Source organism: Eubalaena glacialis, chromosome 1 (genome assembly GCF_028564815.1).
Source record: "Eubalaena glacialis isolate mEubGla1 chromosome 1, mEubGla1.1.hap2.+ XY, whole genome shotgun sequence".
NCBI lineage: Eukaryota > Metazoa > Chordata > Mammalia > Artiodactyla > Balaenidae > Eubalaena > Eubalaena glacialis.
The window spans coordinates 15,568,899-15,586,318 of record NC_083716.1 but is presented as its reverse complement, the minus strand read 5'-3'; the positions used below and the strand labels follow the sequence as shown (position 1 = coordinate 15,586,318).

General features: G+C 33.6%; 1 protein-coding gene across 1 annotated transcript in view; it reads left to right on the top strand.

The window, feature by feature from the left end:
- Positions 1-17,420, top strand: part of ATRNL1 (attractin like 1) — a 701,048-nt gene that overhangs the window by 41,489 nt on the left and 642,139 nt on the right. Inside the window, exons 6-7 of the mRNA XM_061191223.1 lie at positions 7,206-7,380; positions 9,948-10,035. Of these exons, the coding sequence (XP_061047206.1) occupies positions 7,206-7,380; positions 9,948-10,035 (263 nt within the window). The remainder of the gene's footprint in view (positions 1-7,205; positions 7,381-9,947; positions 10,036-17,420) is intronic.

The following is a 17,420-nucleotide window of genomic DNA, read 5'->3' as shown; positions in this document are numbered from 1 at the left end:
CAAAAATTTTAGAGCTTCTTCCAAGTGCTAGGTACTATTCTAGGACCTTTGAATACATCACGGAACAAAGAAAGTAAAGATCCTTGTGGATCTTACATTCAAGCTAAGAGAGACAGACCATAGATAATCAACATTACATATATATTATACATATAATATTTTAGAAAGGGATAAGTGTAATGGAAAAATAAGGTGGAGCTGAGAAGGAGGGATAGATAGATCTAGGGATGGGAGTTACAATTTTAAATAAAATGATCAGGTTAGGCCTTATTGAGAAGGTGACATTTGAGTGAAGACTTGAAGCAAGTGAGGGAGTTAGCTGTATAGATAATTAGGAGAAGGGCATTTCAGGCAGAGGGAATAGCCATTGGCAAGGGTCCTAAGGCAGGAACATGCCTGGTGTGTGTGAGGGCCAGCAAAAGGCCAGTGTGCCTGGAATTGAATCACTGAGAGGCAGGTTGTCAGATGTGAGCTCAGAGAAGTTGCAGAGCAAGGAGATGATCGGGGATATGGAGGTAAGGTGCTGGAGTGAGGGAGGTTTGTGAGGAATGGAGCTAGATGAGCTAAGCCTTAGTGTTGTAGGCCATTGGAAGGATTTTGACTTTTACCCTAAGTGAAATGGGGAGCCATTGTAGAATTTTGAGCAGACGATTGATATAATCTGACTTAGTTTTAAAAGGTTCCTGTTGACTTCTATATTGAGAATAGACTACGAAAAATGGGTACCAGTTAAGAGACTATTACTATAATTATAATCTAGGTGAGAAATGATAGTAGTGTGGGCAGGCAGCAAAGAAGGTAAGAATTGCTTAATACTGAATGTGATTTTAAAACAGGGTTAATAGGATTTGTTGATGCATTGGATATGGGGGATGGGAGAAAGAAAAGAGTTAAGGATGACTTGAAGATTTTTTTGACCTTAGACTAAGATAGAGTTGTCATCAGTTGACATGAAGAAGATTTTAGGAGGCAGATCAGTTTGAATTTGGTATGTTACATTTGAGATGTCTTTTAGACATCTAAGAGGAGATGTTGAAAAGGCAGTTGGAGTTTAGTGGAGAGAGGTCTGTACTGTTTGGGGCTGCTTGGCTTAAAAATGTTAAATTGGAAATGGTTGATGATACTTAAAGCCATGAGATCAGATGAGATCATGAGGGAAGGGAGTGTAGAGAGAGAGAGAGAGAATAGAACAAAGGGCTGAGCTGTGGGTTACAACAAAATTCACAGAATATTCTGTGCTAGACATAGGTTCCTTCCTTGTGGAATGTTACCTAATGTTGAAATATTTACAACCACTTACTTTATTGCCTCTGACTTAGATAGGTGGGATAAACAAATCCTGCTTTCAATCCCAGCTATCTCTGTATTTGTCATTTTCAACTAATCAGAACCAGTCTATAAAGCTTTGTTTTCGAGCCCTTCACAACTCAAAAATAATAATTGGAAGGCAGTGACCTTTGCTAACAGAAGGGCAGTTCCTTTCCATACTATAACCACATCATTGACCTAAACTGTGAGAACCAAGTATTCTTGGAACAGATCTGGTGTAGTGATTACCACTCACAAATTCATTGTTCTGTAAAATTAGGATATTGTCAGAACAGCTGTGGACATTTAAAATACACTAAAATTGATAACTGTCCTTTGGAGATTGGTTTTATGGGCCTAGAAAATGTTTAGAATACTTTGGATACTGAAACAAAATCAAAATTTTCTGATGATGTTAGAAGATAGGACTCTTACAATGATGTTATCTCATTTTGCCGTTTATTGTGGAGAACTTCAGATTCAATATGATCATAAGACTATTTCTGGAGTGATTACAGTAAGTTACATGTACCTCTCTTCAAATCTTCCTTCTCGGCATACTTTTCCTTTCCTATTAGCAGTCCAGTTTCTTTGTGGGAAATTGCCTTTCGCTCATTGAGAGTAGTCTTGATGGGATGATAAATCCAGATAACTGTCTATTTTAAGCTTGGTTTTTCAGCCTCTTTTTAAAATTCTTTGAATTTCCCCATGTTTTTTCAACAAATATCCATTTTTCCTTAATCTAGCCAAAAGTAGTTTCTGTGGCTTACAACAAAAGAAATCTAGCTGATATACTACCCTAGAGGTACTATTCAGGGAATTGCTGTTAAACTCACTTGAAGACTTTAAATTTTTATCCTTCTTTATGGAAGAAAAGTTATTTTATAAAATTAATTTATGTAAAGCAAATAAAAATTTTGTACTGATTTCCAGTATCAAAACAGAGATAGAGTCCCTTAGAAAAACTTTTCCAGTGCAAAATAGACTACTTTTGGAAGGAAGAAAGAATATAATTCAGTAGTTCTGGAATTGCTTTGGAGAAACTTTCAAAACTTTGTAGTACCTTCTTTATTCTAGGTTTTGTCCTTTGCAATTATTTCTCAATTGTATTTACCTCTGATTATAGAAATTTTTAGTTGTAACTTTACTGTTTTCTTTTGGCATGTATATTTACTATACCTAATAATGCTAGGCTTCATTAACATATTTTGCCTGTAGACTTAATTATACTTGGTTTCCTTGTATATTAAAACGAGAGGATGGACTTCATAATAGTAATAACGTTACTATTATGAAGGTTTCATTATTGTATTTAATATTAAGTACAATCTCATTCAATCTTATTTTACTTTCACAGAATCCTATGTTCTTCTACGTATAATCTCCATGATTAAACTGAAGTTTAGAGAAGTTAATTCGTCCAAGGTTTCATAGCTAATAAGTTGGAAAGCGAGGTTTGACTTCATAGCTCTTGCTCTTAATCTTTTATGGCTCCAAGGTTATTTTCATTCATTCATTCATTCGTTCATGCAGTAAGTGGATACTGAGGCCAGTCATGTAAGAGTTGTGGGCCATGTTAAGGATTTTTATTTTTAGTGTGATGGGAAATCATTGAAAGATTTTGAGTAGGGAAATGATAAGAGTAGATTTATATTTTTAATCATTCTGGTTGCATTGTGGAGAGTTGAATGTGATAGGAAGGGAGCAAGAATGGAAATAAGGAGACCATTTTGGAGACTATTGCAATAGTCCAGGTGAGATTGGATGGTGGCTTGTACTAGGATGGTAGTTGGAAAGGAAAGGAACAGTGTTTAGAGCCTGGCAGAGGTGATCGAATTTAAAAATGTTTATAATTGGTAAGGTACAGACACTTAGACACCAACCAATCAAACCTGGTGCTGACTTTAGGACTGGGGCAGGATCCTGGATGAGCCATGCTGTGCCAGGCATTACCCCTTTAGTTGTCTTTTGCGGAGAGTCTGGATTATCTCAGAGGGGCAAGGGGAACTGGGAAGGGGAAGGCCTGGTACCTGCAGCAGCATCTACTTAACAATCAGTGAAGCATTTCCATGTTTTAACAGTTGGAAAGGCTATATTCTTGCATACGTAATGAATGTCAGTCCAGGATTTGTTGGATATGGGTGTGGGAGAAAAAGAGAACTCAAGAATAGCTCCAAGATCTTTGCCCTGAGCAACTGGGTAAATGGAAGTGCCATTTACTGAGATGGTAAACACTGGTGAAGGAGCAGATTTGGGAGGGAGAAAATCAAGATTTTAGTTTTGGACATGTTAAGTTTGAGATGATTATGAGACATCCAAGTGGAAATGTCATGTAGATAGTTTCATTTTGAGCCTGGAATTCAAGAGAGATTGTGAGGATGGAGGTATAAATTTAAGAGGGATGAGTATAATTCCACTTTGGATTGTAGAACAATCTCAAAAATTTGTCTCGCAGTAGCCTGTCACTAATGCCAAAAGTTACATCATTAGAAATTCATTTATGCTCTTTGGATTAACCCATGGAAAAGGTAGCATATTAAATCTTTATGAAAACCCACTGTAATGTGAATTAGTTTATTACATCTTTTTCAAGACAGCTGTGATCTGCTTACCTTGAGGAGATTCCCATATTGATTGATAAAAGTTATGCAGGGAGAATTATGCAGAGATGTTCCATAACAGAACAGATAATGAAGTGGTAGATTTTTCATGGATGTGTTTTTATAAAAAGGGAGTCTTGGATGGCTTTAAATGATATTTAATGGGTGGTGAAGCCTTTGTGTGTATAAAGTGTTCTCTATAGTTATTTGTGTTTTAAATTAATATTCAGTTTATAAATTTACATTTTTAACCATTTTAGTTACGAGTGCAGAAGACTACAAATTAAGACATCTAATTTTCCTTAAACTTTTAAGTCATGTTCATAAATCTTTCATTCTATTTATAAACTTATTAATTTAGAGTAAAATAAAGAATCTGTAGAGTTTGGCTATAGACCATTCCTTCTAATAACTGCTAGAAGTTACATAAAATAAGGTAGTAACAAAGAGGAAGAATTTGACTGCTGGTTTGCAGAGAACAGTAGATATTTTAGATTATAGAGTAAAAATTTAAAAATCTCTAAAATCCAATTTCTTGTATTAAATAACAGTATTTATCTGAAGTTAATAAATAAAATAAATTTAGTTATTAGCATTAGTTTCCTATAATTGCTGTAACAAATTACCACAAACTTGGTGTCTTAACACACATTTATTAATCTCTTACCATTCTGGAGGTTAGAAGTCTGAAATATGTTTCACTGAGCCCAAATCAAGGTGTTTTCAGGGTCACACTCCTTCTGAGGCTCTAAGAAAGAATCTGCATCCTTGACTTTTCCAGTAATAGAGTTTCAATCCCTACATTCATTAGCTCTTTTCCCCTACTCCATCTCCAAAGCATGGAGCACAGCATCCTGCTTCAGTGGTAATATTGATTTCTCCTTCTGTAGTCAAATCTCTCTTACAAGGACACTTGTGATTACATGTAGAGCCCTGCGCTCTAGAGCCTGTGAGCCACAGCTACTGAGCCCGCATGCCACAACTATTGACGCCTGTGTGCCTAGAGCCTGTGCTCCGCAACAATGAGTAGCCCGCGCACTGCAACAAAGAGCAGCCCCCGCTCACCGCAACTAGAGAAAGCCTGTGCGCAGCAACAAAGGCCCAATGCAGCCAAAAATAATAAGTAAATAAAATAAATAAATTAAAAAAAGAATAGATACCTAAAATAAAAAAAAAAATAGTACAAAGAATATACAAATGCCCTTTACCCAGATTAACCTATTTTTAACATTTTACCCTTTTTGCTTTATTATTCCTGATTTAAAATAAATCTACATTTTTCTTTTTAAGAAAACAAGATATAGCATTCAGACCAATTAGGTATACCTCTTATGTGTAATGTCCATATGATCTTATTTCTCTTCAGTTAAGTTAGAGGTTGGTAAACTTTTCTGTAGAAGGCCATATAGTAACTATTTTTGGCTTTGGGAATTGTATGATATCTGTTGCAACTAGTCAACTCTGCTGAGTACTGCAAAAGTAGCCATAGATAATACTTAAATGAATGAGCATACTGTGTTCTTAAAAAACTTTATTACAAAAACAGGTAGTGGGTTGGATTTTGCTCATGGGCTGTTGTTTGCCAACCTGAGTTAAATGAGTTCTAAGTGGTTTAGAATTGTAGTTTAACTTTTTTTTTAAAAAAAACAGTGTGTTCCTTTAATTTCTTTGGTTACCAAGGAATAGTTCACATTCTTTTCACTCAGAAATTATAAAGTTTCCTATATTTGATTTAAAAGATTGTGTTGTTATTAAAGAGATAATCTAGGGTGCTATCTAATTTGTACCTGAAAAATACAGACTCATAGAATGTAAGCATTGAAAAGGACTTGGAAGATGGATGAATGAATGCATGGGTGAGTGAACAAATGAGAAAATAAAAACTGTAAAGGCTAATATTTCTGAAATTAGGGTCTGTTTGGAAGCTTTAAAATTTTGTGATTCAGTGATAATCTAGAACTTTTTGATATAAGCAAACTTAACATCAAGTGATTGATCTCATAATTGTGTAAAAATGCCACTTGATTGCAGTGCCGGCATTTGTGTTGACTATTTAGCTAGGACCAAGTAGTATCCTTATTGCAGGCTAAAAAGAATATTGAAGAGTACTGATACTTTTGTGATAAGTGAAGGTCAACAGATGTTATGACATATTATATGGATAAAAAAGGTTTGTAAAAGATAAATGAAAGAAAAGTGCTGGGAGAATTATGTTGTCAAAATAATATAGGTATCTTAAAGTTGCATAAACAAGGTGCTATGGAATTGATATCATTTTCCACTTAGTACCAATGATTTACTTTGAGCAGAACAACATCCATCATTTTAAGCAAAAATTAATGATTTTATAAGTTTGTTTATATACATAATTTATAAGTTTATGTTGGTTTTATATTTATAAAAGAACTTTAAACATAAGGAATTTATTTCTAGTTTTTGTTTAAGCATATTAGTTTCATTAGAATTAAATTAATCTGTGAGCCCTTAAATTTGATGAAAATACATTTCCTTTAGGAGCATTCCTTCCATAACTGAAGTTTGAGAAACACTGATCTAGCCTAGCCTGCTACATTTTACAGATGAGGAACCAAGACTCATGAGTAACATCATGAACGTGGATAGGAAAAGGCAGTGTTTTTAACTTGGAGTATTTACGTTATCCTGCACTCATTAATAGTTTTTATTTTATTATGCATAATAATTTTTTCTGTTTGAGGATAATAAGCCTCTCTACTGATGCCAATTTTGGTCTTAATAAGAATGATGCTAAGAAAAAATGTAATTTTACTTTTATATTTCTTTAATAGTTTACAATTTATGAATGCTTTAATTTCCACTGTCTTTAAAAAAATTAAATATTTATAATAATCCTTAGGAGATAGATTGTTATTTCTGTTTTATAGATGAAGGCTTGATGATGGCAAAGGTAAGCAGACTTTCCCAAGGTCACACTTTTAGTAAGAGACAGAAGTGGGATTTGAGTACATTGTTTTCTCTTCTAATATCCTATTAGCATACTGAAATAAATCTGAAATTTATATCATTTAAGTAATTCTTTCAGATTGTATTATTTATTTGAACGTATCCAAGTCTGATTTGAGTGTATGATTTTTTCCTCTGTAAGCATTACATTTGCTTTTAGAGTTTTCCTGTAAGTTATATTTCAGACCATTTATGTACATTATATTTATTAATACGATGAGCATTGGATTCTTAAATTCTCTTAATACATGTATTCTATTTCTACAATCTAAGGTCTTTGTTTAATGCATTGTGTTGTTTGATTTTTTTAAATAGGTCCTGATTGTTCTTTGAATGTTCCTTCCACTGAGTCTTACTGGATTCTGCCAAATGTTAAACCCTTCAGTCCTTCTGTAGGTCGGGCTTCCCATAAAGCTGTTTTACATGGGAAATTTATGTGGGTGATTGGTGGATATACTTTTAACTACAGTTCTTTCCAAATGGTCCTGAAGTAAGTTTTCTTTTTTTTTTCAGACTTTCACAGTCTAATTTTTAAGCTGGATATTTTTGGGTAATAGGACTATCCTAAATGCCTTATGTTATTGATATACAAATTTATGAATGATTATTTTTGTAATAGTATCTGTTTGCCACATAGGACTGATTTGAGAATATATAAACTCAGTGTATCAATAAGTTATTTGTCATTGGGCATATAGGTTTGTTCTATATAGATATTTCATTAACTTTCTAGAGTGCTTTTAATAAATTCTGAATAAGAAAATATTAACTTTAAATAAGCCCAGACCAGGCCAAGCCTATATTGGGCATTATGAATACTGCTACCTTTTATTTTTTCAGAGTGAAGTATAATTGCTTATATAAAAGTACTTTCAGTTTTTCTGCAAATTTTAATTTACCTAAACTTTTACTTTGCATTTACTTTACAAGCTTTTGTTGGGAGAACAGTGCCAGTATTATAAAACAGGTTATGCATTTACTGTTGACTCAATAGAGATTGTCCTTTGCCTGATTAGATGACAAGGAGAACTGCATGGATGCTAGCTTTATCTGATTTTTTTCAGCTGATAATTTTATTTTATGAACTATTCAATAACAGAATAAAAGAGGAAATAATAATTTGATTATCAATGTTGTTTTCAGGGGTGATATTCATAATATGTAATAACTGATGCAACTTGGGCATCAGCCAGTTGGAACCGACCCTGGACAGTGTACCATAAAGGTGTATACCCAAAAGGGTTGCCATATTTAGTAGATAAATATACAGGACACACAGTTAAATTTGAATTTTAGATCAACAGTGAATAATTTTTTAGTATGCGTAGGCCTCGTAATTTTATTTTATTTTTTGGTTTTGTCCCAAATATTGCATGGATCATACTTATACTACAAAATTGTTGTTTATCTGAAATTCAGGTTTAACTGGGCATTCTGTATTTTATCTGTAAACTCCAATTTCTGAAAATATGCGTCCTATTAATTTTGGGGATTAAAAAATTCTGTGTATAAGAGGAGATTGCTTTAAAACTATGATTGAATAAGACTGGAATTAAAGTATGAAATAAAATAAAATAAATTCTGGAGAGAGGGAGGAAGAATTTTAGGTAAATATTTAAGTGAACAATTAGAATTCTGTAACACAATAAATGAAGGATAAAATATAGTAGAAAGAATTGAAAGAGAGTTGGTAGGATTAAAATGAGTTGTTAAGATATGCAAAGAACCTGAGGAACCGAGAGTTAAATGTGGAAAAGAAAAGGAAATTAACTATGATTCATGAAAATGAAAAGGTTGTGAAAATAAAGCAGAACTTTGGATTAAATTGTGGTATTTGCAAAGTAGAGTTGTGAAGACAGAGTATAGTTGTCAAGGAAACATGGAGATCCTAAAAGTTTGTGTTCCGTACAAGTTAAATAGCATATTTTAAATTAAGTGATGAATTTTACTTGATATTCTCCTAAACATATATTTTCCATTTGAACCAGATAGTTTAATTTTTTTTTTTTTGTCTGAAACCTGGTTCTTTTGGTTACAGTGTTTATTTAGTTTTATAGTAAACTAGAGGTATCAGCTTAGAAGTAATCAGCAACTTTGTTGCTGTTTTCACAGGTTAGAGAATATTTTTTCATTTTTCTGAATGTGGTTTAGTTGTAGGTAAGGATGTTTAAAAGCTTTTAGAAGTGATGGTGTCAGTCATAAGTTGATTTATCTTCTGTAGTAGAATTTAATTGAGGTGTAGATGTTATGCTTAAGACAAATTATTCAGTAAATAATATAAAAGTTTTGTATTAGTGTCTATTAAATTAGAGAGTATTTTACGGAACATTTATACATCGACATTAGAATTAATATGTATTCATGGGCATAGCAAATTGTTTTGAACACTTACTTTGTGCTTAGTACTTGGGATCTATCAGTGGACATAATGAATATCCCATCTTTGTGAAGTTAGTGAGGAAAGACAGGCAATTAGAAAAAAATGTAATTAGCATGATAAATATGAATATTATAAATAAATTATATATATGCACATATATTCATATATAGATATAGATAGATAGCAAGATAGGTAGCAGGGGTAAGCAAATCAGGAATGCTAACGAGGAGGGAGTTGCACTCACAAATGTAGTGATGTAGGCTTCATGGGAAAGGTGAGAGCTGAGCAAAGACTTGAAGGGGTCAGACATTGGCAACAAAGAAAGCCAGACGAAAGCCTTACGGTAGGAGCTACAAGGAGGCCCAGGTGACTTTAAAAGTGTAGAGGAGCTCACTATTGTTTAGGTTAATCAGCTGGTTCAGAACAAATTAACTCCAGTAATAAATAGCCTAGTCAAGTTATTGTATATTATACATTCTGATGATTGAATCCTAATTTAGACTAGGTATATCTTGAATGAGTCTCTATTAGAAATTTCTAATATGGTATATGAAATTATGAGTTTATTCTAATTGTTTTTGAATTTAATGAATATTTAAATACAAGAAAGCATATGCAAATTACAAAACTGAAAATGAATCTTAGCTTATGAAGTTATTTTTTTTTCTTGTTTTTAGTTACAATTTAGAAAGCAGTATATGGAATGTAGGAACTGTATCAAGGGGACCTCTCCAGAGATACGGGCATTCTCTTGCTTTATATCAGGTATGAATCCTGCTTTAAATTTTAATCTTTTTTTTTTCTTTTTTTAGACTTTACCTTAGAGGAAAAAATACTAAATCTCAGATTTATTTCAAACATTTAATAAGAACAGTAGATCATATGAATCACAATAACTTGAGATGTCAAAGACTTTTATACTATTTTAGTAAAAAAAAAAGAGATTTTAATACAGTCCTCCATTGAACATGAGAAGAAATGAAGGTTGAGTTTTTGTAATGATATACATTACAAAAATTTACCATTTTAACCATTTTTAAGAGTAGAATTCATTCAGTGGCATTAAGTATATTCAAGTTGTTGTACAGCCATTACTGTTATTTTCAGACCTCTTTCCATCTTGCAAAACTGAAACTCTATACCCATACGGTAACTCCTCATTTCCCCCTTTCCCCAGACCCTGCAAACTACCATTCTGCTTTCTGTCTCTGTGAATTTGACTATTCTAGGTACCTCATGTAAGTGAAATCATACAGTGTTTGTCCTTTAATGACTGGCTTATTTCACTTGGCATGGTGTCCTCAAGATTCATCCATCTTGTAGCATGTGTCAGAATTTCCTTCCTTTTTACGTCTGAATAATGTTCTGTTGTATGTATATATTGCACTGCATTTTGTTTATCCATTCATCCATCAATAGATACTTGGGTTGCTTCCACCTTTTTGGTTATTATGAATAATGCTACTATGAACATGGGTATACAACTATCTTTTCAAGTCCCTGATTTCAATTCTTTTGGATAGATAGCCAGAAGTGGAATTGCTGGATTGTATGGTAATTCTATTTTTAATTTTTTGAGGAACTGCCATATTGTTTTCCACAGCAGCTGTAACCATTTTACATTCCTACCAGCAGTGCACAAAGGTTTCAATTCCTCCATATCCTTGTCAACACTTGTTATTTTCCTCTTCCTTCCTTCCTTCCTTCCTATAATAGCCATCCTGATGGATGTAAAGCAGTATCTCATTGTGGTTTTGATTTGTATTTCCTTAATGATTTGTGATATTTAACATCTTTTCAAGTGCTTATTGGCTATTTGTATGCTTTCTCTGGAGAAACATATATTCAAGTCTTTTGCCCATTTTTAACTTTTTTTTTGGTGTTGAGTTGTAGGAGTTCTTTATATATTCTGGATTTTATCCCCTAATTGGATATATGATTTGCAAATATTTTCTCTCATCCTGTGGGCTGTCTTTTCACTCTATTGATAGTGTCCTTTGACGGGCAGGTTTTTAATTTTGAAACAGTCCAATTTATCTGTTTTTTCTTTTATTGCCAGTGCTTTTGGTGTCATATCCAAGAAATCATTGCCAAATCCAGTATTATGAAGCCTTTTCCCTATGTTTTCTTTTAAGAATTGTGAAGTTTTAGTTCTTAGGTTGTTAATCTATTTTGAGTTAATTTTTGTTTAGGGTATAAAGTAAGGGTCCAATTTTTTTCTCTTACATGTGGATATTCAGTTTTCCCAGCACTATTTGTTGAAAAGACTTTTTCCCCCATTAAATGGTCTTGGCATTCTTGTTGAAAGCATTTGATCATATATGCAAAGATTTATTTCTGAGCTCTCTAGTCCTTTGATCTAGGTCTGTGTTTATTCCAGTACCACACTGTTTCGATTAGTGTAGTTTTGTAGTAAGTTTTGAAATGAAGAAATGTGAGACCTCCAACTTCAGTCTTGTTTTTCAAGTTTGTTTTATCTATTCGGGGTCCCTTAAGATTCCATATTAATTTTAGGATGGGGTTTTCTACTTAGGCAAAATGTCATTGGGATTTTGATAGGGATTGCTTTGTAATCAGTTATTTTTATGTATTTGCGGGGTTCATGAATTTAGCATGATTAAAATCAGGCTACTTAACTGGTTTTTATTTTGAATCAGCAAAAATTCATGTATTTTGTGGACTGTGACTACACTCTTCAAATCAGAACTTATATATTTTCTGTGCTTGTTTAAGAAAATTTGGAAAACACAGGAGCAATGTAAAGAATAAACTACCACTGTTTTTTGCTATGCATATACATGTTTAAGAAATTAAATAAAAATCTCTCTATGTACATATGTATGTGGATATATGTTTCTTTGTTTTCTTTCAGTTTTGTTTTTTAGTTTTTTGATTTATTTCATTTTCTTGTAACAGCTTTATTGAGATATAATTGGCATATGATACAATTCATGTGTTTAAAATGTACAATTGAATGCTTTTCAATATCTTCAGAGTTGTGCAATTATCTCTTGCAGGTTTCCAAAATTGCAGTGTTGTGTAATCAATTTTAGAATATTTTCATCACCTTGTAAAGAAGTCCTGTACCCTTCAGCTGTCACCCCAAACCTTCTCATCCTCCCAGCTTTAAGCAATCATGAAGCTGTTTCCTTTCTCTGTAGATTTGTCTTTCATATAAATGAAATTGTTTACTATGTAGCTTATGACTGGCATGTTGCAGCATATATCAGTACTTAATTTTTATGGTTAAATAATATCTATTGTATGGATATTTTACATTTTGTTTATCCATTTATCAGTTGATGGGCACTTGGGTTGTTTCCCCTTTTGGCTATTATGAATAATGCTGCTATGAACATTCATGTATAAGTTTTTGTGTGGACATATTCTTTCATTTCTCTTGGGTATATATAGAGTTGAAGTTGCTGGATCATATGGTAACTGTTAACTTTTTGAGGGACTTCCTGACTGTTTTCCAAGGTGGCTGCACCATTTTACAGTCCCGCCAACTTTGTATGAAGGTTCCAACGTGTACACATCCTCGCTCAGACTAGTTAATCTGTCTTTTTGATGATAGCCATCCTAGTAGGTATGAAGTGGTACCTCATGTTTGATTTGCATTTCCATGTTGACTAATGATGTTAGTCATGTGCTTTTTTGGGTATTTGTATTTTCTTTGGAGAAATGTCTATTTAAGTCCTTTGCCCATTTTTAAATTTTTGAGATGTCAGAGTTCTTTATATATTCTAGATACAAGTCCCTTATCAGATACATGATTTGCAAATATTTATTCCACTTCTTTTACTTTCTTGATGGTGTCTTTTGAAGCACAAAAGTTTTTAACTTTGATGAAATCCAGTATATCTTTTTTTTCCCTTTTGTTGCTTGTGATTTTGGTGTCGTATCTAAGAATCCATTGTCAAATCTAAGGTCATGCATATTTAGCCCATGTTTTTTTTTAAGTGTTTTATAGTTTTTTTGGCTCTTACGTTTAGGTCTTTTATCCACTTGAAGTTTTGTGTGTCATGTGCAGTAAGGATTCAGGTTCACTCTTTTGCATGTGACTATCCAGTTCTCTCAGCACTGTTTGTTGAAGAGACTATTCTTTCCCCATTGAATGGTCCTGACACTTTTGCCAAATATCAATTAGCCATAGATATATGGATTTTTTTCTGGACTCTTAGTTCTGTTGATTTGTATGCTTCTCTTTTTGCCAGTAGCATACTATCTTGATTACTTTTGCTTTGTAGTAAGTTTTAAAGTTGAGAAGTGTTAATCCTCCAATTTTATTCTTTTTTTTCAAGATTATGTGGATACTCTCAGTCTCTTGCAATTCCATATGCATTTTGGAATCAACTTGTCAATTTCTACAGAGAAGCCATTTGGAATTTTAATAGAGATTGCATTGAATCTGTAGATCAATTTGGAGAGTATTCCCATCTTAACAATATCAAGTCTTCTGATCCATGAACACAGGAGGTCTTTCCATTCATTTAGATCTTTCAGAATTTCTTTCAACAATGTTTTGTAGCTTTGAGTATAAGTTTGGAATTTCTTTTGTTAAATTTATTCCTAGTTATTTTATTCTTTTTGATGCTTTTGTAAATTGAATTGTTTACTTAGTTTCATTTTTGGATTGTTCATTGCAAGCTTATAGAAGTATAATTGATTTTTTGTACATTGATCTTTTATTCTGCAATGTTGCTGAAGTCATTTATTAACTCTAATTGTTTTTTTTTTAGATTTTTTTTTAAACATCTTTATTGGAAAATAATTGCTTTACAGTGTTGTGTTAGTTTCTGCTGTATAACAAAGTGAATCAGCTCTATGCATATATATATATCCCCATATCCCCTCCCTCTTGCGTCTCCCTCCTACCCTCCTTTTCCGACCCCTCTAAGTGGTCACAAAGCACCGAGCTGATCTCCCTGTGCTATGCAGCTGCTTCCCACTAGCTATCTGTTTTACATTTGGTAGTGTGTATATGTCAGTGCTACTCTCTCACTTCGTCCCAGCTTACCCTTCCCCTTCCCTGTGTGCTCAAGGCCATTCTCTATGTCTGCGTCTTTATTCCTGTCCTGCCCCTAGGTTCATCAGAACCATTTTTTTTTAGATTCCATATATATGTGTTGGCATACGGTATTTGTTTTTCTCTTTCTGACTTAACTTCACTCCGTATGACAGACTTAGGTCCATCCACCTCATTACAAATAACTCAATTTCGTTTCTTTCTGTGGCTGAATAATACGCCACTGTATATAGGTGCAACATCTTCTTTATCCATTCATCTGTCGATGGACACTTAGGTTGCTTCCATGTCCTGTCTACTGTAAATAGTGCTGCAGTGAACATTGTGGTACATGACTCTTTTTGAATTATGGTTTTCTCAGGGTACATGCCCAGTCGTGGGATTGCTAGGTCATATGGTAATTCTATTTTTAGTTTTTTAAGGAACCTCTGTACTGTTCTCCATAGTGGCTGTATCAATTTACATTCGCACCAACAGTGCATCTCCACATCCTCTCCAGCATTTATTGTTTGTAGATTTATTGATGATGGCCATTCTATCTGGTGTGAGGTGATACCTGATTATAATTTTGATTTGCATTTCTCTAATGATTAGTGATGTTGAGCATCCTTTCATTGGTTTGTTGGCAATCTGTATATCTTCTTTGGAGAAATGTCTATTTAGGTCTTCTGCCCATTTTTGGATTGGGTTGTTTGTTTTTTTGATATTGAGCTGCATGAGCTGCTTGTATATTTTGGAGATTAATCCTTTGTCAGTTGCTTCATTTGCAAATATGTTCTCCCATTCTGAGGGTTGTCTTTTCATCTTGTTTATGGTTTCCTTTGCTGTGCAAAACCTTTTAAGTTTCATTAGGTCCCGTTTGTTTATTTTTGTTTTTATTTCCATTTCTCTAGGAGGTGGGTCAAAAAGGATCTTGCTGTGATTTATGTCATGGAGTGTTCTGCCTATGTTTTCCTCTAAGAGGAAGCATATTTCCTCTATGCCTACTTTCTGGGGAGTTTTTATCATAAATGGGTGTTGAATTTTGTCAAAAGGTTTTTCTGCATCTATTGAGATTATCATATGGTTTTTATCCTTCATTTTGTTAATATGGTGTATCACATTGATTGATTTGCGTATATTGAAGAATCCTTCCATTCCCGGGATAAATCCCACTTGATCATGGTGTATGATCCTTTTAATGTGCTGTTGGATTCTGTTTGCTGGTATTTTGTTGAGGAATTTTACATGTATGTTCATCAGTGATACTGGCCTGTAGTTTTCTTTTTGTGTGACATCTTTGTCTGGTTTTGGTATCAGGGTGATGGTGGCCTCGTAGAATGAGTTTGGGAGTATTCCTCCCTCTGCTATATTTTGGAAGAGTTTGAGAAGGATAGGTGTTAGTTCGTCTCTAAATGTTTGATAGAATTTGCCTGTGAAGCCATCTGGTCCTGGACTTTCGTTTGTTGGAAGATTTTTAATCACAGTTTCAATTTCAGTGCTTGTGATTGGTCTGTTTATATTTTCTATTTCTTCCTGGTTCAGTCTCGGAAGGTTGTGCTTTTCTAAGAATTTGTCCATTTCTTCCAGGTTGTCCATTTTATTGGCATAGAGTTGCTTGTAGTAGTCTCTCATGATCCTTTGTATTTCTGCAGCGTCAGTTGTTATTTCTCCTTTTTCATTTCTAATTCTGTTGATTTGAGTCTTCTCCCTTTTTTTCTTGATGAGTCTGACTAATGGTTTATCAATTTTGTTTATCTTCTCAAAGAGCCAGCTTTTAGTTTTATTGATCTTTGCTATTGTTTCCTTCATTTCTTTTTCATTTATTTCTGATCTGATCTTTATGATTTCTTTCCTTCTGCTAACTTTGGAGTTTTTTTGGTTCTTCTTTCTCTAATTGCTTTAGGTGTAAGGTTAGGTTGTTTATTTGAGGTTTTTCTTGTTTCTGGAAGTAGGATTGTATTGCTATAAACTTCCCTCTTAGAACTGCTTTTGCTGCATCCCATAGGTTTTGGGTCATCGTGTTTTCATTGTCATTTGTTTCTAAGTATTTTTTGATTTCCTCTTTGATATCTTCAGTGATCTCTTGGTTATTTCGTAGCGTATTGTTTAGCCTCCATGTGTTTGTATTTTTTACAGTTTTTTCCTGTAATTGATATCTAGTCTCATAGTGTTGTGGTCAGAAAAGATACTTGGTACAATTTCAATTTTCTTAAATTTACCAAAGCTTGATCTGTGACCCAAGATATGGTCTATCCTGGAGAATGTTCCATGAGCACTTGAGAAGAAAGTGTATTGTGTTGTTTTTGGATGGAATGTCCTATAAATATCAATTAAGTCCATTTTGTTTAATTTGTCATTTAAAGCTTGTGTTTCCTTATTTATTTCATTTTGGATGATCTGTCCATTGGTGAAAGTGGGGTGTTAAAGTCCCCTACTATGATTGTGTTACTGTCAATTTCCCCTTTTATGGCTGTTAGCATTTGCCTTATGTATTGAGGTGCTCCTATGTTGGGTGCATAAATATATACCATTGTTATATCTTCTTCTTGGATTGATCCCTTGATCATTATGTAGTGTCCTTCTTTGTCTCTTGTAATAGCCTTTATTTTAAAGTCTATTTTGTCTCATATGAGAATTGCTACTCCAGCTTTCTTTTGATTTCCATTTGCATGGAATATCTTTTTCCATCCCCTCACTTTCAGTCTGTATGTGTCACTAGGTCTGAAGTGGGTCTCTTGTGGACAACATATATACAGGTCTTGTTTTTGTATCCATTCAGCTAGTCTGTGTCTTTTGGTTAGAGCATTTAATCCATTTACATTTAAGGTAGTTATCAGTATGTATGTTCCTATTACCATTTTCTTAATTGTTTTGTGTTTGTTTTTGTAGGTCTTTCCCTTATCTTGTGTTTCCTGCCTAGAGAAGTTTCTTTAGCATTTGTTGTAAAGCTGGTTTGGTGGTGCTGAATTCTCTTAGCTTTTGCTTGTCTGAAAAGCTTTTGACTTCTTCATCAAATCTGAATGAGATCCTTGCTGGGTAGAGTAATCTTGGTTGTAGGTTTTTCCCTTTCATCACTTTAAATATGTCCTGCCACCCCCTTCTGGCTTTCAGAATTTCTGCTGAAAGATTAGCTGTTAAC